Source organism: Mus caroli, unplaced genomic scaffold (assembly GCF_978045245.1).
Source record: "Mus caroli unplaced genomic scaffold, Mus_caroli_1 scaffold_2, whole genome shotgun sequence".
Lineage (NCBI taxonomy): Eukaryota > Metazoa > Chordata > Mammalia > Rodentia > Muridae > Mus > Mus caroli.
Window position 1 is genome coordinate 155,957,424 of NW_028227257.1, and position 26,982 is coordinate 155,984,405.

At 45.2% G+C, this 26,982-nt stretch overlaps 1 protein-coding gene, 1 non-coding gene and 1 pseudogene across 2 annotated transcripts in view; 2 read left to right on the top strand and 1 right to left on the bottom strand.

Annotated features, from left to right (window-relative positions):
• Positions 1–26,982, bottom strand: part of Pnpla7 (patatin like domain 7, lysophospholipase) — an 85,472-nt gene that overhangs the window by 47,834 nt on the left and 10,656 nt on the right. Inside the window, exons 8-16 of the mRNA XM_085835116.1 lie at positions 26,275–26,355; positions 16,792–16,920; positions 16,012–16,092; positions 14,898–15,021; positions 13,614–13,751; positions 10,084–10,184; positions 9,767–9,910; positions 1,859–1,936; positions 944–1,149 (exon numbers count right to left, since the gene is read on the bottom strand). Coding sequence (XP_085691242.1) covers positions 944–1,149; positions 1,859–1,936; positions 9,767–9,910; positions 10,084–10,184; positions 13,614–13,751; positions 14,898–15,021; positions 16,012–16,092; positions 16,792–16,920; positions 26,275–26,355 — 1,082 coding nt within the window. The remainder of the gene's footprint in view (positions 1–943; positions 1,150–1,858; positions 1,937–9,766; positions 9,911–10,083; positions 10,185–13,613; positions 13,752–14,897; positions 15,022–16,011; positions 16,093–16,791; positions 16,921–26,274; positions 26,356–26,982) is intronic.
• Positions 6,421–6,527, top strand: LOC115030578 (U6 spliceosomal RNA). The gene has a single exon (XR_003836150.1). It is a non-coding gene; the product is annotated as a U6 spliceosomal RNA (small nuclear RNA).
• On the top strand, positions 17,564–19,012 carry LOC110290303 (heterogeneous nuclear ribonucleoprotein A3-like; annotated as a pseudogene).

Here is a 26,982-nt window from a genome sequence, read left to right on the forward strand (position 1 = left end):
TCTCCCATCCCACCTGACCTCTGGCTTTCCTACATGCCTCGTGAGGTCAGGAATAACCTGGGATCCAGCATGACTGGGGACTGTCAGAGCACACAGGAGCTTGCAGGGACTGAGTGTCTGTATGTATATGGGCATGAGACCTGCAAAGGCCTGGAAAAAAATCAAATTTAAATACACAGCTCTTAGTGATAATAAAAACTGTAAGAAAGGTAAGAAAAGTCACTGGCCAGCAGAAGGTACAGCTTGTGGCCTCTCTGACAAGCTGAGAAGGACATCACTCGGAGTGAAGGACATATGTGGTGGATAGGTAGATCCAAGTTTCCAGTTCTATAGAACAACCTATACTGAGCAGTGATGGCACACGCCTTTAATCCCAGCACTCAGGAGGCAGATGCAGGTGGATCTCTGTGAGTTTGAGGCCAGCCTGGTCTACCGAATGAATTCCAGGATAATTAGGGCTACAAAGAGAAGGCCTATCTCTAAAAACAAACAAACAAACAAACAAACAAACAACAACAACACACACCCCTATACTCCATTAAGGAAGGAGAGTGAGCAGGCCACTCCATGGCTACCATTGTGCCTTTCCAGCCAGACCTAGTCTACGGTGAATAGGCTTCTAAGCAATGAGCCAGACCCTAATTCCAGCTCTATCCTCCCATATGTGTGGCCACAAAATGTACTAACAATGAGACACGACTATGTTCTCGCCATATAGTAACAGAGAAAGTAGCCAATGTCAGATATAACAGGCCACATGGAGGCTCTCTGCAGGGATGACTAAACCTATGTATGGGTACCAACCAGTGTATGGAGCTACTGAGCTAAAGAGCCAGGGCAGGCCAGCAGCAGGCCTATCCCTGAGACCCCTCAGGGACAGAGGACCCAGGAAACAGGGGAGCAGGACAGAGAGGAGCACAGAGAATGGAATGAGGAGACTCACTCATAGAAGTGGGCCTTCGAGATGGACAAAAAGCTGCAGTCTCGGTTGGCTCTGATGGTGAACATTAGGGGTTCTCCAGTGAGCACCGCCAGCTGACCCACCATCTCCCCGGGATGTGTGAGGAACAGGCAAGTATCCTCCAAGCTGTCAATCTTTTGCTGGTACACATGCAGCATCCCCGAGACCACAAACAAAATATTAACATCCTGAGAAAAGCAGAGAAGGCTACCTTCAGCACAATGTATGTGACAGCAGCCCAGAATGCTCCGTGGACCTGGAGCCCAGGGAAGTTTCCTGAGCCCCACAGAGTCGCACTGGTACAGGCCGCTGCTTCTTTGCCTATTCTAGGTTGTACGTAACCCAGCCGTAGACATGTCTCCACTCAGAGCATTGTAACAGTCCTGTAGCTTTATTATTTACTGCCTATGCTTTTTTTTTAATCAATTACAGGGAATTTCCTTTCTCAGTCTCAGACACATAGCCCTTCCCTCCTCATACACCCTTCAACTACTCTACATAAATGTCAGCCCATTTCCCCACAGAAACAAGGAGGCGGCCCATCCCTTTGAAGCTCTACAGAGCTACCCGTTAAGAGTCACATATTTTGATCCAAAATCCACAAAAACATGCAGGGCCAAATTCCAACTTCTTTGATTATGGAACTCATTGCAAATCTTCCCACCCGAACCCCTTGGATTCCAGAAAAAAGGTACCAGGTTATTGGGCACAACCATGGAGAAGCCTAGCACCTAAGCCCTGGGCTGCCCAGAGACTAAGACAGTGAGTGCCCAGAGGTCCATCAATGTAGCACAGGGACAACTTCCAACCACTGTATCCTCACCCACGCTCCACCCAAGACTGAGCTGCAGGGATAGGCAGCTCCTATGACCTTTAGGATTGAAGTTCTTAACTTACCTGATCTCCCTGTTTTGACACTAAGGTGCCTGCAGGAACATGAAGAAATGCCACCCGGCCATCCAACAGGGATGGGTCCTAAAACACAGAACAGATTTCAAGAAGGAATATGAAGAGATACTTAAGAAAAGGCACAAAAGATGGGGCCTGAGTGGCTAGGACATGAGGCCACACAGGTCTGGCTGTGTCACGTGCTTCTCTAAGACCTGTCCACTAACAGACAAGATCATATTCTGCACAAAAGATGGGTGGAACACAGCAGAAAATGCAGAGATGCAGAGCAATATGCTTACGAATTTACACAGGACAGGGCAGAAGTAGTTCAGTAAGAAAAGGCAGTTAAAGTGAGACCCTTTCCATACTCATTACAAAAACAAAACAACTAGTACAACCGAAACAGGAGACTGAGACACAAGAATCTCTTCAACTCACAAGTTCAAGTCCAGAATGAGTGTTCTCGTTCTCTCTCTCTCTCTCTCTCTCTCTCTCTCTCTCTCTCTCTCCCTCTTCTTCTCCCTCTCCCTCTCCCCCTCCTTATCTCTCTCCTTGAGACATGGGCTGCTCTTTTAAAAAGCCAATTTAGATAAATGTAACTAGGGTACCATCTCCCATCTCACCTGACCTCTGGCTTTCCTACATGCCTCGTGAGGTCAGGAATAACCTGGGATCCAGCATGACTGGGGACTGTCAGAGCACACAGGAGCTTGCAGGGACTGAGTGTCTGTATGTATATGGGCATGAGACCTGCAAAGGCCTGGAAAAAAATCAAATTTAAATGCACAGCTCTTAGTGATGATAAAAACTATAAGAAAGGTAAGAAAAGTCACTGGTCACCATGAGAAAATGTCAGTAAGGGGCTGGAGAGATGGCTCAGTGTTTAAGAGCATTTGTTGCTCTTGTAGAGGACCCAGGTTCTAAGCACCTACATGGTGGCTCAATCAACAGAAGCCATCTCTGAACCTTTACTAAACTCAAGGAAAGAAAGCTAGCTCAATAAAGGAGGCCATGAAAAGAAAGTCAGAGAGGAAAGGTGTCTTAATCAGGGTTTCTACTCCTGCACAAACATCACGACCAAGAAGCAAGTTGGGGAGGAAAGGGTTTATTCAGCTTACACATCCACATTGCTGTTCATCACCAAAGGAAGTCAGGACTGGAAATTGCACAGGGCAGGAACCTGGAGGCAGGAGCTGATGCAGAGGCTATGGAGGGTGTTGCTTACTGGCTTGCTTCCCCTGGCTTGCTCAGCTTGCTTTCCTATAGAACCCAATACTACCAGCCCAAGGATGGCATCACCCATGATGGGCTGGGCCCTCCCCTCTTGATCACTAATTGAGAAAATGCCCCACAGCTGGATCTCATGGAGGCATTTCCTCAAGGGAGGCTCCTTTCTCTGTGATAACTCCAGCTTGTGTCAAGTTGACACACAAAACCAGCCAGTACAGTAGGCAACCAAGGAGAGAAGCTGTGGGGACACATGAGCTAGCTCAGCATGGATGTTGTCATCACTTACAGAGTGACTGAGATAACCAGAAAGCTGGACACTGGCTAAACAGTCTTTGCTGCAGGAAGAAGACAAGGTTCATCTTAGGGTTCCCATGATGCCAACAGTGACTATTCCAATGTCATACACAGAAGCAGGAATGGCCTGAGCAAGACCCACATGGCTCCAAGAGACAGACCTCTTACAGAGAACACTACTGACAAAATAGTAAACTCTAAGGCATTTAGCAATACCCAGAAACGTGCGCGCGCGCACGCGTGTGTGTGTTTGTACATGTGCATGTGTTTTCACGGGGGGCCTGTATCTGTATATGGGAAAGTCAGAGGTTGGCAGTAGGTGTCCATGTCTATAAATCTCCTCTTTTAAACAACTGTTTATTGCATTTATGTATTTTCTGCAGGGGAGGCAGCAGGGCATGTATAACATTACATATGTGAAGGTCAGAAGACAACCTATTCAAGTTGGTTTTCTTCTTCCATCATGTGGGCCCCAGGGATCGAACTGAGGTCTTCAGGCTTGGTAGCAAGTGCCTTTATCCATGAACTACCTTCACATCCCACTTTTTGTTTTCTTGTCTGAATTTCTTTGGGGCTAGAGAGATGGCTAGTGGTTTAAAGCACTAGATGCTCTTCCAGAGGACTTGGGTGAAATTCCCAGCACCCACATGGCAGCTCACAGCTGTCTGTAGCTCCACTTCCAGGGTACCTGACACCCTCACACAGACACACATGCAGGCAATACACCAATGCACATAAATTAATTTTTAAAAATTATTTATTTTTATTTTATGTGTGTGAATGTTGTGTCTGCAGGCACATAAGTGTACCATGTGCATGCAGTGCCAACAGAGGTCAGAAGAGGGTGTCAGACATCCTGGAACTAACGTTAGAGTTGTAAATAAGCACGTAAGTACTAGGAACTGAACCCCAGTCTTCTGTAAGAGAACCAAATGCTCTTACTTGACAAGCCATCTCTCTAGTCCCTCCACCTTACTTTTTGAAACTGGGTCTCTCAGTAAATAGGGAGCTCCCTGTTTCAGCTGTCCCTGCTCCCACACTGTCCTAGGGTTGGGGTTACAAACATACACAGCTACCTACCCTATGATAACCACTCCCATTATCAATGTTGGGGATCCCAACTAAGGTCCCCGGGCTCGAACAGCAAGCAAGCACTTTACCCACTGATTTGGCTTCCCAGCCCCAAACTAGAAACATCTTAATGGTGATAGCAAATTTCTATAAGAAGCAGAAATTAGGGCTGGCAAGATGGCTCAGCAGATAAGAGCATTGACTGCTCTTCTGAAGGTCCCAAGTTCAAATCCCAGCAACCACCTGGTAGCTTACAACCACTTATAATGAGATCTCACACCCTCTTCTGGTACGTCTGAAGTCGACTACAGTGTATTTATGTATAATAATAAATAAATCTTTGGGCCAGAGCAAGCAGGGACTGAGCAAGTGGGGTTGACTGCAGTGAGGTGGATTGACCAGAGCGAGCAGAGGTCCTAAAAATTCAATTCCCATCAACCACATGAAGGCTCACAACCATCTGTACAGCTACAGTGTACTCAAATACATTAAATAAATAAATAAATAAATAAATAAATCTTTTAAAAAAAGAAGTGGCCAGGCATGGTGGTGCACGCCTTTAATCCCAGCACTCGGGAGGCAGAGGCAGGTGGATTTCTGAGTTTGAGGCCAGCCTGGTCTACAAAGAGAGTTCCAGGACAGCCAAGGCTACACAGAGAAACCCTGTCTCAAAAAAAAAAAAAAATATGAAGAAGAAGTAGAAATTATAGAACCATAAAAAATGAGCAAACTTGGGCCCCTACCTCGGGTGGACAAGTATAGGCCAAGCTAGCCAGAACAACAGGTGAGTTGCCTCCCCTTGGGACTCCACTCCCACAATTTGGCTCCCAAAGACCCAATCCTTAGTGTGCGACTGAATCTCCTTAAAAGCTCTCAGTGCCCTGGAGTGCAGCTCAGGAGTAGTGCTCCCTAGTTTATGTGGCCATTATTCCCCTTCCCCCTTTCAAACTAATAATGACAAAGAAAAAGAAAAAGGAAAAAGCCATCCCCACACACAACACACTCATGGTGAAGGACTGAGAGAGAAAGAGCCAGAGAGCCAAAAAAGTTTGACACCCTTAACAGCTGGTACTGACTAAGCCTGAGTCCTCCCCAGTTTCTGAGGGAGTAAACTAGAGATGTTCCATGGCCTAGCATCACGCCCAGGTCCTCATCAAGGGTGAACAAGGTGCACATGGTGACTGGAAACAATTGAGTCACTATAACTGATGGCAGTCCCTGTGTCCACCAGCAATGTGGCTGACTGAAGGACTAAGGTCAATGTACTCAGAGAATGGACTATGGACAGTGATGATGGAGACCCAATTCCAACCACAGACCACTATGTGAGTCAATCAACATGCTGAACATATGACAATCACTCCAAACAGCATACTTGGCATGAATTACTTAGCATAGGGTCAAGTGAAATCAACCAGAGCATCTAGGGGTACAGCTTGGTACAGATGAGCCTATTTGGGGAGAAGGCTGACCTGAGACATGCACAGTGGGCTTGAGGGCTGCTTTCAGTTTGCATTCCGTCCATGTGCTGGTATGGCGGTTTGAATGAGAACGACGCCAGCAGTAGTGACCCACGCCAGCACTCGGAAAGCAGAACCAGGGGAATCTCTTGAGTTCGAGGCCAGCCTGGTCTACAGAGTGAGTTCCAGGACAGCCAGGGCTACACAGAGAAGCCCTGTCTCGAAAAACCAAACACACACACACACACACACACACACACACACACACACAAGATAATGACTCTTATATGTAGAATTAAGTCTTTAAACCGCTTTGACTTCTGGTGGGTGGTCTCACACTTTACACCATCTGTCCCAGATGCTGTGGATCTTGGGAGGGAAACACACACACACACTGCCTTTATATTAATATGCCTTAACTAGCTCAATGACTGGGTCACTGCTGAACCTCCATGTGGCTAGCACACTCCCCTCCAATATTCTTGAGTTATTTCCTTCTAAAATCTATACTTTGTGCTAGCTTCGGCAGCACATATGCTAAAATTGGAACGATACAGAGAAGATTAGCATGGCCCCTGCGTTAGGATGACACGCAAATTCGTGAAGCATTCTATATAAAAAAAAATCTATACTTTATCTCTGCCATGACTATGGAAATTCTTATAAAAGCATAGTCCCACCTCTGTCCCCTGCCTAGCCATTGGCCACTGGCTCTTTACTGAGCAGTCAGAAAAACCGATGCCAGGAACCCCATAGAGGACATGTGAATTCTCATTTAAGCATAAATTCAATCTTCAACATCTCACCCTTTTTGTCCAATAAAAAAGCCTCTTTTCTCTCAGATATAAATTGAGCACAACCATAACAATTATGTAAATTATAAAGTATGATATATAACTAATATCTAGTCCATCAATTTTATATATATTATGCCATATATATTATTACTATAGCATTATAGATGGATAGATAGATAGACAGATAGATATAGATAGATAGATAGATAGAGATAGTTAGATATAGATAGATAGATAGATAGATAGATTTCTCTAACATTTATCTTAACTTAATGAGCTTACAATTCTATACCCGAACTATGTTTTGGTTTTAACTTGTATTATTATCTGAAAACCATTCTTTCAAATCAACATCATCTTCCTCAATATTAAACAACTTAAGTTTGATTATGAGACTATAACTAGTCTTCAACCCTGTCAGAAATCCAAGAACAATTAAATACTACTTGAATATATAGGAAGCATAAAACATAGCTTCCAAAACTTAGCCAGACAGCTGATACCTGGACAGTCCCTCATTCCTCAAATCACCGAAGCATCTGTCTTTAGGCTCATGTATGTGCATACTTGGTCCCCATGCGGAGGAACTGTTTGGGAAAGTGTAAAGAATACATGTAGGGGCTGGAGAGATGGCTCAGGGGTTAAGAGCATTGGCTGCTCTTCCAGAGGTCCTGAGTTCAACTCCCAGCAACCACATGGTGGCTCACAACCATCTGTAATGGGATCCAATACCCTCTTCTGGTGTGTCTGAAGACAGCTACAGTGAACTCATATACATTAAATAAATAAATCCTTAAAAAAAAAAAAAAAACATGTAAGCAATATAAAAGAAATGACAAATGTAACCCAGCCCAGTGTGTGTGTGTGTGTGTGTGAAATGTGATAAGGTAAATGCCCTGACTAAGTGAACGCCTCAATTTTGACTGGATAAAATGTTACCATGGAGCCCAAGCCTGGAGTGTGTGCATGAAGTTAATAAGGCCCAATGTCAGATAAAGTAATGCTGAATGCCTGAGCTGAAAGAGACTTAAAAACCCGGCCTGGCAACTACAACTGGCCCAGACCCCGAGACCCGACAGAGTCTCTCCAAGTTGAGACCGGCTCATCCCCAATCCCAGTAGCCAGCCCACTGATTCCAGACACCTCAACTCTGGACCAAAGCTCCAGTGGAGATCTGAAGCACAGCAGGAACCGTTGCGGGCCTTGCTTGTGCAGCCATCGGAGCCAGTATGGCATATGCCAGGCGGGAGGTGAGGGAAGTAAGTGTGTGAATGAGATCCCATTTCACTTTCTATTTGTTTTATTGTTGTTTATAAATAAACACTACTATAACCTGATCCTCTGAGTCACTGGCACCCTTTCTCTCTCTCTTGACTCCATCCCTAAACCTGACTCACGACAGAAGGATTAAGAGATGTAGCCTTGTTGGATTGGTTGTCACTAGGAGCAGGCTTCTTTCAAAAGACTCACACCATTGTGCCTCTTTTCTTCCTGTTTGTGGATCAGGATGCGAGGTCTCAGAGGTTGCTCCAGCATTCTGCTTGCCTGACAGTTGCTATGCTTCCCACTATGATGGTGATGGGCTTCTATCCCGCTGGAATTATAAGCCTCAAATAAACTCTTCCTTCTATAACTTGTCTTGGCCATGATGTTTTATCACAACAAAAGAAACTAATACATTTGGTTTTGTGGGTCTTCATAAAGGTGAACATAGGTGTTTTCCTAGCCTGTGCACAAAGTCTTCATAGTGTTTAAAAGCATGAGATGGGGTTTGGAATATGGCTATGTCAATAAAAAATTTGCCTTAGAAGCACAAGGACCTGACTTTGATCCTTAAAAGCCATGTTTAAAAGGCTGGACACGCCGGGCGGTGGTGGTGCACACCTATAATCTCAGCACTTGGGAGGCAGAAGCAGGAGGATTTCTGAGTTTGAGGCCAGCCTGGTCTACAAAATGAGTTCCAGGACAGCCAGGGCTATACAGAGAAACCCTGTCTCGAAAAAACAACAACAACAAAAAAAAACGGCTGGACACATGGCAGTATACACTTAGCATCCCAGTGCTAGTGTGACAGTGACAAGGGAGTCAGTCCTTCAGATTCACTGGTCAGTCGACCCGGCAGGCTTCAGGTCAGAGAGATCCCTGCCTCCAGGGAGGTGGAGGTGCTGCTGAGGATGACACCAGAGCTGTTCTCTTAGCCTCTGTACATTGTGGTGGTTTGAATGGCCACCCTTGGCTCACAGATTTGAAAGCTTGGTTATCCCAGAGTGCTGCTACTTGAGAGGCATTAGGAGGGGTGGCCTTGTTGCAGAAGTGTGTCACAAGGGATGGGGAAGGCGGATAGGCTTTGGGGTTTCAAATGTTCAAGCCAGGCCCACCCAGTGTCTCTGTCTTCCTACTGCCTGCCCATCTGGATGTAGAACTCTCTGCTCCTTCTCCATCACCATGTCTGCCTGCACACTGCCTGCCATGTTTCTCACCATGATGATAATGGACTAAATCTCTGAGTATAAGTCAGCTTCAATTAAATGCTTTTATAAGAATTTCCATAGTCATGGCATATCTTCATAACAATAAAACACTAAGACACATGTATATTTGTATACTTTCATGCATTAAAAAAATATGAGGACCAGGCATGGTGGCACATGCCTATTCACTATAGCATTCAAGAAGATGAGACAGGACCCAGCCTGTACATACATACATACATACACACATACAAAGAGAGAGAGGGGGGGGGGAGAGAGAGAGAGAGAGAGAGAGAGAGATGGGGGGAGGGTAGGAAGGAAAAATAACTCAAAACACATATTTGAGGATGTAGTTCCAAGTGCCCAGGTGATTGTAAAAGCCCACAGATGCACTGATTTAGGCCAAGGTTACACCTATAAATGTGGATCCCCACTACTGGCAGGCCTGAATAAAGAAGAGGGCCATAGTGCAGGTCACAGATACCCCAGGAAGCATTAGAAAGATGTGTTACCCAAAATGGGAGAAAGAAAGAAGCAGGTTGCATGGAAATCAGGAGTTGTCACCACCCCTTTCTGAGCCCACACACTTACATCTAGCTTCATCAGGGTAAGGAGGTCCTTTGTGGCAGCTCTGAAGATAGCATCTGTCTTCCCACAGGCCCCAGTCTCATCCCTGAAATTTTCTGAGTAGTGGAAGATGGCAGAGGGGGTCTCTGCGACAACACTTTTCTTGGACTTGGAAAGAACAAAGACACAAATCATCAAAAGAGGTATGATGAGGAAAGAAGTGCATCTCCATGACCTACTGCTGATGCTGGGGATGTCAGCCTGGGCCACACCCACAGCACTAGTACACAGGGCAACAGACAACGGCACAGGGACAAGAAGGAGAGCATGGATGGATATACCTTGCTGGCCAAAGAGTTCCCAAGTTGCTCATCAGAGTGTGGCAAAATCCTGGCACGGTTGTATGCCATCCCCAGGTCTGAGGTGGCCCCCTCATGGCTTTCTGCAAACAGAAAGAAGACTCAGTTCCCTGCTCAGCTGCTGACCTGTATGCACGGGCACAGAAAGGGCAAGCGGCGCAAGCATCTCACAGCATAAACTTGTAGACAAGACTCAAATCTCTAGACATCTAGGTTGGATTGCTAACATTTTTGTTCAAATGTCATTAGTCCATTTGTATTTGGACATCTGAAGGTGGTACTACAAAAACCAAAGACGCACACCTTCAATCCCAGCACTTGGGGGGCAGAGGCAGGCAGATCTCGTGAGTTCATGGCTGCCCTGATCTACAAATCTAGTTCTAAGACAGCCAGACTATACAAAGAAATCCTGTCTCAAAACAAAACAAAACAAAACAGGACAAAACAAAACAAGACAAAAAACAAAAAAACAAAAAGCTAAAAAGCTACAAAGCAAAGATGTCTGTTTAGCTCATGGTTTCAGAGGCCGGGAGTCCAGGCCTATCTGGTGGTCAGCTTCTAGTGAAGTTCAGTCATGGTAAGTCAGCTTTGCACTAGGGAGGTAATTCAGTCAATTCAGTACTTACTTGCCACACAAGCATGAGGAACTCATTTATACCCAGCACACATATTAAAAGCTGGCATTAGTCTGAATAGGCTAATCAGTAGTTCCCGTTCCAAGGGAACAAGCCGCCACTTCTGGCTCTGTGAGCGCTAGACACTCATGCAGCTCACTCACATACATGCAGTCATAGCAATCATACACACAGGATAAAAATTAACGGGCTGGAGAGATGCTCAGTGCTTAAAGGGCTTCTGCTGCCTTTAAGAGGGACATGGGTTCAATTCCCAGCACTCACATGGCATCTCACAACAGTTTGCAAGTCCAGTTTCAGCAACCCAACACCTTCTTCTGACCTTTTCAGGTACCAGGCATACATGCACTGCACACTTATACATGCAGGCAAAAAAACCCACATATATAAATAAAATAAATATGAAAATATTAAAAATAAACAAACAAGTCCTTTTAAATAAATAAATGGTCAGATGAAAGGTAGAAACAGGAAGCTCCTTGGCTCTCGCTCATTGGCCAGTCTGCCAACTTGGCAACTCCGACGTCCCAGTGAGAAACTCTGCCTCACGGCTCCTGAGGAGCGAGACCAGTGATTGTCCAGATAGTCTTCCAATCAGAAGGGAAAATTTAAGGACTGTATTCACTGATTTAAAACAGTTCTGGGAACTGGGGAAATGGTTTGGTACTACAAGCAAGTACTGCTCTGGGCTTGCAGAATACAGTTCAGTTCCTAGCACCCACACTAGGTGGCTCACAACTCCCTGTATCCCAAGCTTCAGGCAGACCTTACGTCTCTGACCTCCACAAACATCAACATTGCACAAATACATATACATACAGATAACTTTGAAAAATAAAATGAAAATTAATCTTGAGAGCAGCTGTAAGCAATCACTGAGGTTGGTGTTAATCTGCAGAGACTGCCAGCAATAGCGGTGCTCAGTTTTAGAAACTTTAGAAAGTTTCATTGGAAAGGAGTCCAGGCTGGGGAGCCACAGGGTGCTGACAGAAGCAGAGAAAGGTGCAAAGAGCACAGAGAGAAGCCACATGCAGTGTGACAGACAGCATGTGTCCAGGTGGCAGGCAGGCCACCAACACCTGCAACCTGAGTAAGTTAGGAGGTTATAGTCAGAAGGTCAAGCTGGCTACACAACAAGAACCTGCTGAGGGAGGGGGAGAGGGTGCTGGAGGGGAAGAGGGGAGGAGGAGGAGGAGGGAGGCTCTACCTTTCCCATACCAAAGGAACTCAGCTGTAAGGAGAAGCTTGGGAGGTGCATACATGGATAAAGTACTTGCTATGCAAACATTAGGGCCTGAATTCAGAGCTCTAGCAGCCATCTAAAAGCGCACAGCTGTGATAGCACATGTGCGTAATCCCAGTGCTGGGAGACAGTCAGGCAGATTCCTGGTACCCACTGGCTATCTTTGGTACAGATGAGACCCCACCCCCATCTCATGAAAAAAACAAAAGTTAACGTGAAAAACTAACAGATTCAGAACATGATACCTAATGAAGATGGCACTTTTTTAAAGAGCCAGAGACTGTTCCATTAATGATATTGAGTAGACTATCATATAGAGTCATGCATGGTAAATTTCACTGCTTTATGCTGAAAAAATGAATAACAGAGGAATGAAAGACCTCAGTATAGAAACTAACAAAAACTATCTAGGATACATATATGAGCAAGAAGTGTTTGCCTGCCTGCCTGCCTTTCTGTCTTGCTCTCCTTCCTTCCTTCCTTCCTTCCTTCCTTCCTTCCTTCCTTCCTTCCTCTCTCCCTCCCTCCTTTTTTCTCTCTCTCCTCCCTTTCTACTTTCCCTCTTTTCTGACTACCTTTCTTTCTTTCAAGGCAGGGTTTCACTATGTAGACCAGGCTGGCCTTGAATTCAGGGATCCCTGCCCCTGTCTCCTGGATGTTAACATTAAAGACACATGCCACTATACCCAGCTAAAGGTGGTTTGGGGGACAGATTCTTTTTTTAAAGATTTATTTATTATTATATCTAAGTACACTGTAGCCGTCTTCAGACACTCCAGAAGAGGGCGTCAGATCTCATTACAGATGGTTGTAAGCCACCATGTGGTTGCTAGGATTTGAACTCAGGACCTTTGGAAGAGCAGTCTGAGCTTTTACCCACTGAGTCATCTCACCAGTCCCTTGGGGACATATTCTTATTCTGTGGTCCAGGTTGGTCTTAAACTCATGGCAATTCTCTCGCCTCAGCCTCGCAAGTGCTGGGATTAGAAGCATGAGTCCCTGAGCACAGCAAATGACATTTTTTAGTATTGGAACATTGTCCTGATAACGAAAAGGCCCCTGGGCTGAGTTTCTGATAGATGGAGACAGGAGAAAATATTTGCAACAATTGAGGTTAAAGAGACTGGGACAAGGAGATTGTGAGTTTGAGGCCAGCATGTAAGTATGTTGTAAGACCTCAAAACAAAAACAAAGACAAAAAACAAAAAACAGAACAAAACAAAAAAACCGCACCAGAAACCAGGCAGAACACAATGGCCATCAAGCACGTTGAAAAAGAGAAAATCTGACACCCTTTACATGAAGCAGGCTGTCATAAATCCACCAGTTACCCATGAATAGGTGTGGTAGGTCCAGGGCTTAGCAGAAGAGGGATCACGTACAGGGTTGGTAGACGGAGGCAGGGTGCAGAGTTCACTAGGACATACAAAGCAGCAAGACTGCTCCCAATGACTCAGGCTCAGGCAGAGGAGTGCCTCCGTCACAGGCTCTTGTCCCATCATAAATGGTACCAAGTTCAAGACATGCACCTCTGTGGTCAGGACAAGCTGACACCGGGGGACAGGACACCTTAACTCATCTAATGGCATATAGAAATGTCGTTAGAGCCAGCTGCAGCAATAGGAGACCTTTACCTTGGAAGGCAGAAGTGTTAGAGCCACTTCCCTGGGACTGCCTGAGCTCATCCACCTCCCCATGGTTAGAAGGCAGAGGCACTGAGCAGCTCCTCTTCAGCAGAGGCCCAGAGACTGTCGCGCAGCTGCTCCCATGATCTGGGGGAGATAGGAAGGAGTTACTCTAGCTCTGTCTGGTTCCAAAGAACAGAGTCCCCACAAACAGCATATGACCAAGGCCCTCCCAAGTACCCTGTGAACCTGCAGATAACTTACCCACATACAGGGCCTTCATGCAATCTTACTATTAGCACTTGCCAGGGGAGTAACCAAAGAATGTTAGCCTCAGGCTGGCCCTCCAACCTTGCCTCCTTCTTGGCCATTGTTCTCTATGGGCCTCCTGAACTGACTACCCCTCCAATCACCCATATGTTCTGAAGCAGAGGAACCTGCCAGTTGTCCCCTTTTCCATGGCCTTCCTCTGCAGAGATGACCATTAGCACATGTGTGGCAAACCTTGGTTTGAATGTTCCATCTGAGCTTCATAGCACCCTGGCCTAGTCTACCACATTGGACACTGTGTGCTACTGTCTACTTCCAAAGAGGTCTACAGACCTCCTCACTCCAATCTCTGTGAAGACAACACTGGAGAGCTGCCTCAACCAACTGTCTTCAAGAGGACAAGACTCGAGGTTCCATCTCTTTTTGTCTTAGACAGGACCCAATGGACAGTTGCAGTCTACCTCATACCGTAGGTTGCTTCACTTCACCTCATAAACTGATTTTAGTCACCTGGAATCCATAGACTATTATGGACTATTAAGACACTGAAGGTATATCTACTTTCAAACTAGCTTTGTGGTAATAATCTAGCGTAGGCGATATATGTTGCTTAAGTATGCCTGGGCAATTCATCCCCCTTGCTCTTAAGAACTACGAGTGGTGCAATATGGATCAGAAGATAAAATTGAGAACTTGCTCTCCTGAACAGCATACTGTGGAACAAGCCCCTCGCTGAGAAGTAGTACCAAAAGTCAGAGGTGAGATTCTTGGACACATGCAGCATGGCTCAGGGCATGGGCGGTTGACTGAGGGTAGCTTCAGGGGGCTGGGAACGGATAAGAAAATCCTAGACCAAGAAATCTGGCATATATAAAGGGAACTAAGGGTAGGTAAGAATTGTAACCATGGGAGGAACCTGTGAGGAAACCTCAGGTCAGAAAACCTGGGGCCATGTAACAAGACCTAGGAACAGATGAGGAGACCTGGACCTTGGAGTGAGAAGGCCCGGAACTGCAGCAGTACCTGAGCTGCTGAACTCCGAGGGCCCTAGGGACCTCTCAAGCTGCTCCTCCGGACCATATGACATCTGTCTCTTGGCTCGTCCAGCCACACTTGCTACTGACAAGAGAGGGATGGCTTGGCTCTCCTGGAGGATGAGAAGAACATTAGATCTGCTCGAGGAATTCCCAGGGTTCCTTATAAGCATGCTATCAGAAGAAGACCAGCACTTGGAATCCAGGCAGCTCAGAGAGGACAAACTGGTTAAGGTTCCATGTGTTCTTCTCTTAGGTTCTGCCTAACTCTTCATACAGCCACATTAACAGCCCATGCAGTCAGAAACTTCAACTCATTGTTAGCAGGGAAATCATGTAACATAAAAAAAATAGTCCCTAAAATACCAGCAACTTTGCATGACAAACTCTAAAAGATCACCCAAACTAGAGAATCCATCCTAGGTACTCATGGGTACCAAGCGCTTCTTACCAACTCGAAGGAGTTCTGTCGGGGCTTCACTTGTGTGTTTCACAGTAACTTCCTCTGCTCTTGCTTTAGGTACCGGAACAGAGCAGTAAATGAAGCCACTGGCTCTGTTCTTACTAAGCCCTTCTAGATGAGAACCAGTTTTGCCCCATTTCACAGGCTATGACTGGCTGCAATTTTACCAGGAGGTACAAAATCAGAGATTCAAGGCCTTGGCACATTGGCAATGCCCCAACCCTTCCAAGTCATAGCTTAGTAATAGCTCAGCTCAGTGCTAAGTCAAGGGCAGACACAGACAGAGCCAAGGACAAGAGGACAAGGCAAGAGGGACATGTGGAAAGGACTGATGACCCAGCCCACAGTCTCAGTACATGGGGGACCAGATTCATCCAGAATTACGGCCTTAGGGACATACTGGCAGGCAACAAAGCAGGCTAATCTCTCTTGTTTGACAACTACGAGCTCCAAATCCTGTCTGTAGAGTCGGCCAGTGCACCAGTGTACAAATACAAGAACATAAAGCCAGCCCACCACCACTTCACAAAGTCTAGTCCCACAACTAGGACCATTTGCAGGCTGTGCTGACCAGCATAGTCAGGTGCTCTGGTGAGATCTATTATCCTGACAGTGGGCTATGCTAGAGGCCTGAACTCACAGGGTTGAAGAGCTCTGTAGTCAGCCCCAGGTAGTTGTGCAGAGCCAGGAAAGTCACCCGCTGCAGCCGGACCATGATGATCTGCAAGAGACACTGAGGTGTGAGACGTCTAGGCTGGGCTCCAGCAGCGCCACATGGACTACCTGCTGAGACCCACAGCACAGGCCACTGCTCACCTTTTCAGGGCCCAATAACCATTTGTGGAGCAGGGGGCTAACATGAGGAACAATGTGGGACACATAGGAATTAAGTAGTATTTTCAATATTCTATAAATCTAAACTTAAAAATGAAATATTTAGTAAGAAATTTAAAGATCTCTCTTGGGAGAATGTGAGGTCTAAAGGCATCTGTAGAGTTTTTCATATTAATGTGACTGTGTGTGTATGCACACGTATATATGTGTGTGTGTGTGTGTGTGTGTGTAAACAAGAGACAGATGTGTGCACATGCACATGGCTCCTTAGGAGTCAGCCACTATGTTTGTTTTATGACAGGGTCTCTCAGTGGGACCTGGAATTCACCACTACATTAGGCTAGAAGGCCAACAAGCTTTGCTGGAAACATGCACTCAGCTTTTTTACAATTTTTTAAAAATAGTACTCCCTAGAATCCACATGCGCAGCAGTAAATCCTGCCAGCAAAGCCAGTTCCGCATCCTCTGACTCACCCACGATGCTGATGCTGACTGTGTTCAGTCCTCATGGGGTCCATGCCAGTGTGTAGCTCCAGTGCCTGAGATGCCCGTGGCACACAACAAAGCCAGTCTAAAAGAGACTTACCTGCACAACCCTGACCAGAGTCTCAGGGTATTTCTCAAACACTCCTTGAAAAGCTGCTGCAGGAAGCCAGAGCACGGTGGACGGGACAGCGGCACGGGCAGAAACTGTTTTGTATGGTGCAGTGTGACCCTGTAACAATGACTCTGTTAGTCCTTCATGAAGGACCCAGAAAGCTCCTGGGGAATTTCCACAACCCACAGAGGCTTCTGGAGGTCCTGCCTGGCTTCTACTCTCATAGCTGTGACCTTACCAGGCATGCTATGGACACTGGTAATTTTAATGTAAACTAAAATTTGTCACAGCAAAACATAGCGAATGTTCGGCTGACAGGAGTTGCAGGTGAGGCCTACTGACCTGCATGTTTACTGGGTAATGCTTTTACATGCTCTCCCCTGAGAGTCACAGGCCTGGCTCTTCAACATCCAACCCTGGCTATAAACCCTTGCCAAAAGGATACAAAAGACCCAACTCATGTATAGGCTTTCTGAAAAGGTCACAGACAGCAGACACCATTACCATCAAATAGCCAGCAAGAGTTGTCATACACTCACTAGAGTTACCATGCATGGTCCAGTATTCCCAAGGAGGGGCTGTGTTGCTTCCAGAATACAGCAAACGTAAAGATGCTATAATGCACACATATAGGTTTCTATGTTCCTATTTCTTGCTAAATATCGGGGGGGGGGGTTCTAGATCACATAGTATCTGAATCCTTAACTCTAAAAATCAAAACAAAGCCAAGCAAAATTTCTACCAAGAGTCCGGTCTCAAAATGGAGGGCCATGATCCAAAGGAACCAGAGCAGCTGAGGAAGCTGTTTATTGGTGGTCTGAGCTTTAAAACCACAGATGGCAGCTTAAGAGAACATTTTGAGAAATGGGGCACACTTACAGACTGTGTGGTAATGAGAGATCCCCAAACAAAACATTCCAGAGGCTTTGGTTTTGTGACCTACCTACTCTTGTGTTGAAGAGGTGGATGCTGCAATGTGTGCTCAGCCACACAAGGTTGATGGGCGTGTGGTGGAACCAAAGAGAGCTGTTTCTAGAGAGGATTCTGTAAAGCCTGGCGCCCATTTAACGGTGAAGAAAATTTTTCTTGGTGGTATTAAAGAGGATATGGAGCCGGGCGTGGTGGCGCACGCCTTTAATCCCAGCACTTGGGAGGCAGAGGCAAGCGGATTTCTGAGTTCGAGGCCAGCCTGGTCTACAGAGTGAGTTCCAGGACAGCCAGGGCTACACAGAGAAATCCTGTCTCGAAAAAAAAAAAAAGAGGATACGGAAGAATATAACCTGAGAGACTACTTTGAAAAGTATGGCAAGATTGAAACCATAGAGGTTATGGAAGCCAGGCAGAGTGGGAAAAAGAGAGGATTTGCTTTTGTAACTTTTGATGGTCATGACACAGCTGATAAAATTGTTCAGAAATACCACACTATTAATGGGCATAATTGTGAAGTGAAAAGGGTCCTTTCTAAACAAGAGATGCAGAGATCTGGATCACAGAGAGGTCGTGAAGGTGGATCTGGCAGCTTTATGGGTCGTGGAGGAAACTTTGGTCGTGGAGGAAACTTTGGTAGAAGAGGTGGCTATGGTGGTGGAGGTGGTGGCAGCAGAGGTAGTTATGGAGGTGATGATGGTAGATATAATGGATTTGGAGGTGATGGTGGCAACTATGGTGGCGGTCCTGGTTACAGCAGTAGAGGAGGTTATGGAGGTGGTGGACCAGGCTATGGAAACCAGGGCGGTGGATGTGGTGGTGGAGGAGGAGGCTATGATGGTTACAATGAAGGAGGAAATTTTGGTGGCAGTAACTATGGTGGTGGTGGAAACTATAATGACTTTGGAAATTATAGTGGACAGCAACAATCAAATTATGGACCCATGAAGGGGGGCAGTTTTGGTGGAAGAAGCTCAGGCAGTCCCTATGGTGGTGGCTATGGATCTGGAGGTGGAAGTGGTGGATATGGTAGCAGAAGGTTTTAAAATAAAACAGAAACAGCTACAGTTCTTAGCAGGAGAGAGTGAGGAGTTGTCAGGAAAGCTGCAGGTTACTTTGAGACAGTCGTCCCAAATGCATTAGAGGAACTGTAAAAATCTGCCACAGAAGGAACGATGATCCATAGTCAGAAAAGTTACTGCAGCTTAAACAGGAAACCCTTCTTGTTCAGGACTGTCATAGACACAGTTTGCAAAAAGTGCAGCTATTGATTAATGCAATTGTAGTGTCAATTAGATAGATGTACATTCCTGAGGTCTTTTATCTGTTGTAGCTTTGTCTTTTTCTTTTTCTTTTCATTACATCAGGTATGTTGCCCTGTAAATTGTGGTAGTGGTACCAGGAATAAAAAAATTAAGGAATTTTTAACTTTTCAATATTTGTGTAGTTCAGTTTTTCTACATTTTAGTACAGAAACTTTAGCCAAATGCAGTTTGGAAGGTGTTTCCTTGTGAGTTAACACGTGAAGAAGATCATTGTTAATTACTATTTTGTATGGATTTTGCTAAAGTTAACTGTAAAGAAACACCTACTGACGTGCAATTTAAGGGGAATCTATTCTCCCCATTTCCAAAACAATGATGAGTGGGCGCTGACATGTGGAGAGAATAGATATTTGTATGTTTGCAATGTGTGTTTTAGATAATCAGAATTGGGAAATAAAAAATAGCCTATTTGTGAAAAAAATTTTCTACCAAACTCAAAAAACAAAAACAAAACAAAACAACAACAAAACTTTCTACCAAACAAGAAACAAAACCCACACCAAATTATCTTCCCCAGTGGCTGCACCACTTTGAATTCCCGCCAGTAGTGAGTGTGACTTCCTGCTGCTGTGTGTCCTCACAGTGCTGACTACTGTCAGAATTACAGAGTTCAGCGAGTTATGGCCTCTAGTGCTTCGAGACCTTTAGAAGTTCCTGCATAAATGAAATACCTCATGGCAGATTAAGGAAGGCTGAAGAGGCTGGGTGTGGTGGTGAATGCCTTTAATCCCAGCACTCAAGAGGCAGAGGCAGAGGCACGTGGAAGAGTTTGAGACCAGCCTGGTCTACAGAGCAAGTTCCAGGACGGCCAGGGCTACACAGAGAAACCCTGTCTACTTGCCATTTTGTGCTGTTATTGTGCTGTTACTAATGGTATAAGGAAACTTTCTCATGTGTTGTTACTAAGAAACTTTCTCATGTTCTAAATTGTAGATTCTGTTATGTTCGTTCTTTGGTGTTCTTAGAAACCAATCACAACAGAAGTCAGTTAGAACTGTTGTGTATAGTTAGCTACAATAAGCTTGGAACAGAACCATCTACCACTTCCTGCTCCTATGTGTAAAATTTTATGGTTTTTGCTTTTATAAGCTGCCCCTGGGATGGACTCTAACATGATGAGAAGGACACCTGTACCAATGTAAGAGGCCATTTGGAATACGACTTCCATTTTGAGTAGGAGTTGTGCAAAGTTTAAGTTTAAGCAAAGTTTAAGTTCCCGAGACCTCTATGGGAACTGAACAAGTGTAACTGACACCTGGCTGGCAAGACATGAATTTTAGACAAGGCACGTCCCCTGCCATAGTTGAATACCCCAACCAATGGAAACAGGATAAATGTACAATAGAGGCATGTTCTTAAGGAAATCCTCTATCCCTAAATCCTGATTGGAGCCGGGCGTGGTGGCGCACTCCTTTAATCCCAGCTACTCGGGAGGCAGAGGCAGGCAGATTTCTGAGTTCGAGGCCAGACTGGTCTACAAAGTGAGTTCCAGGACAGCCAGAGCTACACAGAGAAAACCTGTCTCTGGGGGGAAAAAAATCCTGATTGGAGGGATAACTTGGCACAGATATTTGTGGATTTTAGGCTTAAAGCTCTATAGAATATTAACTCAATGTCACAGCCAGCTCCCAAGTCTGGTCTGTGTCTGAGTGGTTTAAAAAAGGAAATGAGGAAAGGCTGACGATCTTTTAGGAGGCAAAGCATCACTTTTTTTTTTTTTTTTTAAGATTTATTTATTTTAGCCAGGCATGGTGGCACACGCCTTTAATCCCAGCATTTGGGAGGCAGAGGCAGGTGCATTTCTGAGTTCGAGGCCAGCCTGGTCTACAAAGTGAGTTCCAGGACAGTCAGGGCTATACAGAGAAACCCTGACTCGGAAAAAAAAATGTTTCTTGTCAAGGACTGTGTCACGACAGGGAGTAAAGTAACTAAGGTACAGCTGTTTGTCAGAGAAGGGAGCTCCACACTCCTATACATAAGCCAGATAAACTCAATGTTCAATAAGCCACACGGGTAGAACATTGTCTTTGGTCCATGATTGGTACCCTATCTGAGCTAATAAGATGTCTGACCATGCCTTCCCACAGAGTCCCTAGGACATTATAACTGTCTTACTGGTGTGATTATACCTTGGAGGTCTTCTAGAGAAGGATGTGTTTTTAGCTGTCGTATTAGAATATCAAACTGGATAGGGTCCACACCATGCCATGTGCTTGTGCGCTGTGGGTTCTAATCCTTTCATTTCCAAAGCCTCAGGCCTCTTGTCTTGCTCTGCTACCAAATATCACTCAAGAGCTAACCTCAGATCTACACTGAAGTCTGAATATTAATCTAATTCTTTTTCCTTTACTCTGCTTCTTATGGCTTATCCTGAGATTTAAAGACGTTCATGGACAGAAATGGTAGGTCTTTTGTTTCTGATGTCTCTGTTCTCTAAAGAGATATAGTCATAATCCCATGGATTATGACAAAAGCCAGAGTTGGGCATGAGAAACCCTGTCTTGGAGAGGTGGGGGGAATCCAGTTAGGTATGGTGGACACAGTCATCTCAGTTAGGTATGGTGGACACAGTCATCTCAGTTAGATATGGTGGACACAGTCATCTCAGTTAGATATGGTGGACACAGTCATCTCAGTAAGGTATGGTGGACACAGTCATCTCAGTTAGGTATGGTGGACACAGTCATCTCAGTTAGATATGGTGGACACAGTCATCTCAGTTAGGTATGGTGGACACAGTCATCTCAGTAAGGTATGGTGGACACAGTCATCTCAGTTAGGTATGGTGGACACAGTCATCTCAGTTAGGTATGGTGGACACAGTCATCTCAGTTAGGTATGGTGGACACAGTCATCTCAGTTAGGTATGGTGGACACAGTCATCTCAGTTAGGTATGGTGGACACAGTCATCTCAGTTAGATATGGTGGACACAGTCATCTCAGTTAGATATGGTGGACACAGTCATCTCAGTTAGGTATGGTGGACACAGTCATCTCAGTTAGGTATGGTGGACACAGTCATCTCAGTTAGGTATGGTGGACACAGTCATCTCAGTTAGGTATGGTGGACACAGTCATCTCAGTTAGGTATGGTGGACACAGTCATCTCAGTTAGATATGGTGGACACAGTCATCTCAGTTAGATATGGTGGACACAGTCATCTCAGTTAGATATGGTGGACACAGTCATCTCAGTTAGGTATGGTGGATACAGTCATCTCAGTTAGGTATGGTGGACACAGTCATCTCAGTTAGGTATGGTGGACACAGTCATCTCAGTTAGGTATGGTGGACACAGTCATCTCAGTTAGGTATGGTGGACACAGTCATCTCAGTTAGATATGGTGGACACAGTCATCTCAGTTAGATATGGTGGACACAGTCATCTCAGTTAGGTATGGTGGACACAGTCATCTCAGTTAGGTATGGTGGACACAGTCATCTCAGTTAGGTATGGTGGACACAGTCATCTCAGTTAGGTATGGTGGACACAGTCATCTCAGTTAGATATGGTGGACACAGTCATCTCAGTTAGATATGGTGGACACAGTCATCTCAGTTAGGTATGGTGGACACAGTCATCTCAGTTAGGTATGGTGGACACAGTCATCTCAGTTAGGTATGGTGGACACAGTCATCTCAGTTAGGTATGGTGGACACAGTCATCTCAGTACTTAGGAAGTAGAGGCAGAAGGATTCAGAGCAATACTGTCTCAAAAAAAGAGTCTGGAGATAGATCTTTACAGTAGAGCCCTGCCTAGCATGTGAAGACCCTGGGTTTCATCCTCATCTACCCACAAGATCCTACCAAAGACATACAAAAAGCCTATAGACATCCATATCTAGGGCTCTCAACTCCTGAAGGAAAAATCCTTCAGTTTACTGTCCTGTTTCCTGCATAGATTCTCCAGTTGACAATCTGGACCATAAACATACGTTTGTCTTTTTTTCAATGTATAAGTATGTATACAAGCACAAGAGCACACACACTACAGTGTGTGTGTGTGTGTGTGTGTGTGTGTGTGTGTGTGTGGCTCTTTCATTACATCTTGCCATGTTTCTGCTTCTGTGCAGCTTACTCCAGACTAGCTGGCCATCAAGCTTCTGGCCTATCTTCCTGCCTCTGTCTCCCATCTCGGGCATCTGTAGACCAGGCTGGCTTCAAACTCACAAGGACCCATCTGCCTCTAGACTGCTGAGATTACAGGTGTGTGCTATCATTCCTAGTTTTTAAGTAGCTTCTTTCTTTTCATAATTAATCCATGTAATTACCAGCTGAGTGAAGGTGATTTTTAGCAAACAGAGTGTCTTGTGACAACCGAAGTCAATACCTAACACAAACCTGTGACATGCCACCACTGATCTGATCTCAACCCTGTCTTGGAAAAAAAAATAGTTCTTCACTGGAAGACAATAGAAAACCAGGCTAAGTCTGATACACATACATGCAAATACACACACACACTCACACACAAATTACAGTTAAATTATATATAGTAAATTACATATAATAGTAGGTTTAAGAGAAAGATAAGGAAGACTAGTTCTATATGTCTCACAAATGTGTGTCTCCTGCACCTTCTTCAGGAAGCTAACAGAGGGTCTGCACCCCCAAAACGAGAAAGGGGATGATAATGAGGAAACAGGAGATCCTTCCAGCCAAGTACAGGGAATTCCAGGTAGCATGAGATGGCAGGATGGGGAAGGTAGGACGGTTTCAGAGAAAAGTACTCCTCATGGAGCACAGGCCAGGGCAGACTCTAGTGTTAACTGCAAGAGAACAAAAGCTGACAAGCAACCAGGTTCCCTGGGAAACTCTGTGGCTCAGCTGTGAAAGGCATGTATGGAGTCTTAGTTTTAGCCCCGTGGTTAGAAACAAGGGGATGGGAGAAGCAGTGAAGAGCAATATGGGCAGGCAAGAGGGGTTCTTCTCCGTTCTCCAGAAAAGAAGACAGTGTGCCTAAGACAGAACACATATAAAACACACGTGTTAAAAGAACCTGAGAGTTGAAAGGTTGCAGCGTGGACAGATGATTGTTGTTTATGAAATAGCAAGTGCATCCTAAAATGTCTGTACATGCTATTTTGTAAAAATTCTAAGCTCTTTCCAGGTATGGTGGAGCATGCCTTTAATACAAGCTCTTGGGAGACAGAAGCAGACAAAACTCTGTGAGTTGGAGGCCAGTGAGTTCCAGGATAGCCAGGGCTGTCCAAAAAACAAAACAAAACAAAACAAGAAATCAAAAAAATTTAATTTAATTGTAATAACTACAAACATGTGGTGAGACTGAAAAATGACCAGGTAATAGCAATACAGTGGTCATCTTCTCTCCAGGGTCATCCCCTTCTACCCTGTCCAGTCTTGGAAGATAGACTCCTTCTCTTGGGAAGGGGGCCAGCCTGATGTGTACACAGTGGGATAGTCAATTCAGGAGAAACCCTGGCCTTGGCCTCAGCCATAACCTACTTCCTCAGCATATTCATCACATGCTAGAATAAATGACATTCAGTTTAAAAACCACGAGACCAGGATCAAAGAGGAACAAGGAAAGGTCCATGCCATAGTTAGATAAAATTTTTTTGCTTAAAAGAAAAGGTAGCTGGCAGGATGGAGGAATGATGCAGATAGCAGGTGGCTAACTGGTCTACCTACCCCATACAGACTGAAGTCCTACACATCTGGAGCATCCCTCAGAGTGAGCTCCAGCACCAGAAACACATGAGCTCATGTTAGTAGCTTCCTCAAAGCCAAGCATCAGTCTTTCGAGAGCAATTCAAAGACACTCAAAGGTGGACATCTTTTTTCCTTGGGCAAGCAACAACCCCAACTCAGGTCCAGTGGGGCACAGTAAGACACAGAGGTTCCATTCATACCTCTAGGCCACCAAACAAGACGAAGCAGTCTTTGCCTGATAGGCAGCAGTGTAGACACAAAAGATACCCCAGCATATTTGCATGTAGGCAACTATGGATGATGGATCAGTGGGCCCCACTGAGGCTCTTCCTATGATCCTGTACAAAGTCTTGGTCTCCTAGGTTCAGCATGTCTGAATACCCCCACATAAGGCTCTACTTAACTTCTCTGCATAACACAATCTAGAAAAGAGGTGTGACGGTTAACCTTCATAGTGAACTCGGCTAGATTTGGAATCACCATCAAAACACACTCCTCCATGTATATAAGAGAATGTTTCTATAAACATTTGGGTTGTTTTGGTTTTGTTTGTTTTGTCTGGTTTGGTTTTTGGTTTTTCAAGACAGTTTCTCTGTGTAGACCAGGCTGGCCTCGAAGAAATCCTCCTGCCTCTGCCTCCCAAGTGCTGGGATTAAAGGCCACCACTGCCCTGTGAAAGGTTTTAATTTAGAGGGAAGCCCCACCTTGAATGTGGGGCAGCACTCTGTCAGGGATATGGTCTCACACCTCTGCTGTCATTCCTTCTCCATCACAATGGGTCACACCTTTAATCACTGAGCTGAAAGGAGCCCTGCCTTCCTTAATTGCTTCTGTCAGGTGTTTCTGTCATTAGCAACAAGAGAGGTAACCAGCCAGGCACAGAGGCCCATACCTTTGAGCCCAGCAGATGAGAGAGATACAGCTGATGTGATTGTTCTGTTCACGTCTGTAAGTGAACAGATATAATAAGACACAAAGAGTGAAGAATGGGGCTGGAGAGATGACTCAGCGGTTAAGAGCTCTTCCCAAGGTCCTGAATTCAATTCCCAGCAACCACACAGTGGCTCACAACCATCTGTAATGGGATCCGATAGCCTCTTCTGGTGTATCTGAAGACAGCTACAGTGTATTCATAAAATAAAATAAATAAATCTAAAAAAAAAAAAAGAAAGAGTGAAGAATGTTGGGAGCAGTAGCAGACACTTGTAATCCCAGGACTCTGGAGGCAGAGATGGGAGAATCAAAAGTGTGAGGCAAGCCTAGAACCAGACAGAGACAGACAGACAGACAGACAAAGAAGAAATAGAAAGGACCACCAAAGCCTTACTAAATACATTCTATCTTAAACCCAATGTCAAAGCTGTTCCCACAGACACATCCTTAACTACGGCGTGAGGGCCTTTCTCATCCTAGACAGCCCCTCTCACCTGTATAGATACAGAACAGAACTCATGTGAGGTCTAGCAAGACAGGAAGCACTGACCTCGAGGGCTAGCTAGAGATGCCTGGGCACCTATGGCAGGGACACAGTGGGGGATACTCACGGTGATCACATCCAAAATGCTGAGGAGACTGTGGACACTGTCCCCTGGCAGGACCTCTTTGACCACCACCTCGGTGCCATCCTGTGCTTAGAGAACAGATTGACAGGTGTCAGTACAGGGCAAAGAGGCCCAGCTGGTACCCAGGACAGTTGGCATACAAGATTTGATCTTTGAGTTGATATAAAGTGGGCATCAGAGAAGAGCACACGAGCCTTGCTGGAATTAGCAGGATTAAGAGATACCATAAACATGGCTATAGAAATAGCTCAACAGTAGAGTACTGGCTGAGCTTCTACAGAATACAGAAGTTGGGTTCCAGCACCCACTTCAGGGTCTCACAATCACTTGCTCACTTCATAAGCTGAAGATGATAAATGTTAAAATACATAACTACATACCAAACGCTGGGTGGTGGTGGCCTTTAACCCCAGCACTTGGGAGGCAGATGCAGGCAGATCTCTGAGAATTACAGGCCTGCCTGGTCTGTATAGTGAGTTCTAAGCCAGCCAGAGTTACATGTTGCCTTGAACACATGATACTTACTTATATATACATACAAGCATTATTTGTGGGTCAGGGGTATGGAAGAATAAATAATGTAAAACTACAGATATACATTAGCTTAGCTTGTAAAAGTTGATGCGTGGGAAATCCAAGGCAAGTAAGGGTGGCTGTTAACATTGTTCTCTTAAAGGCAGGCTAAACAAA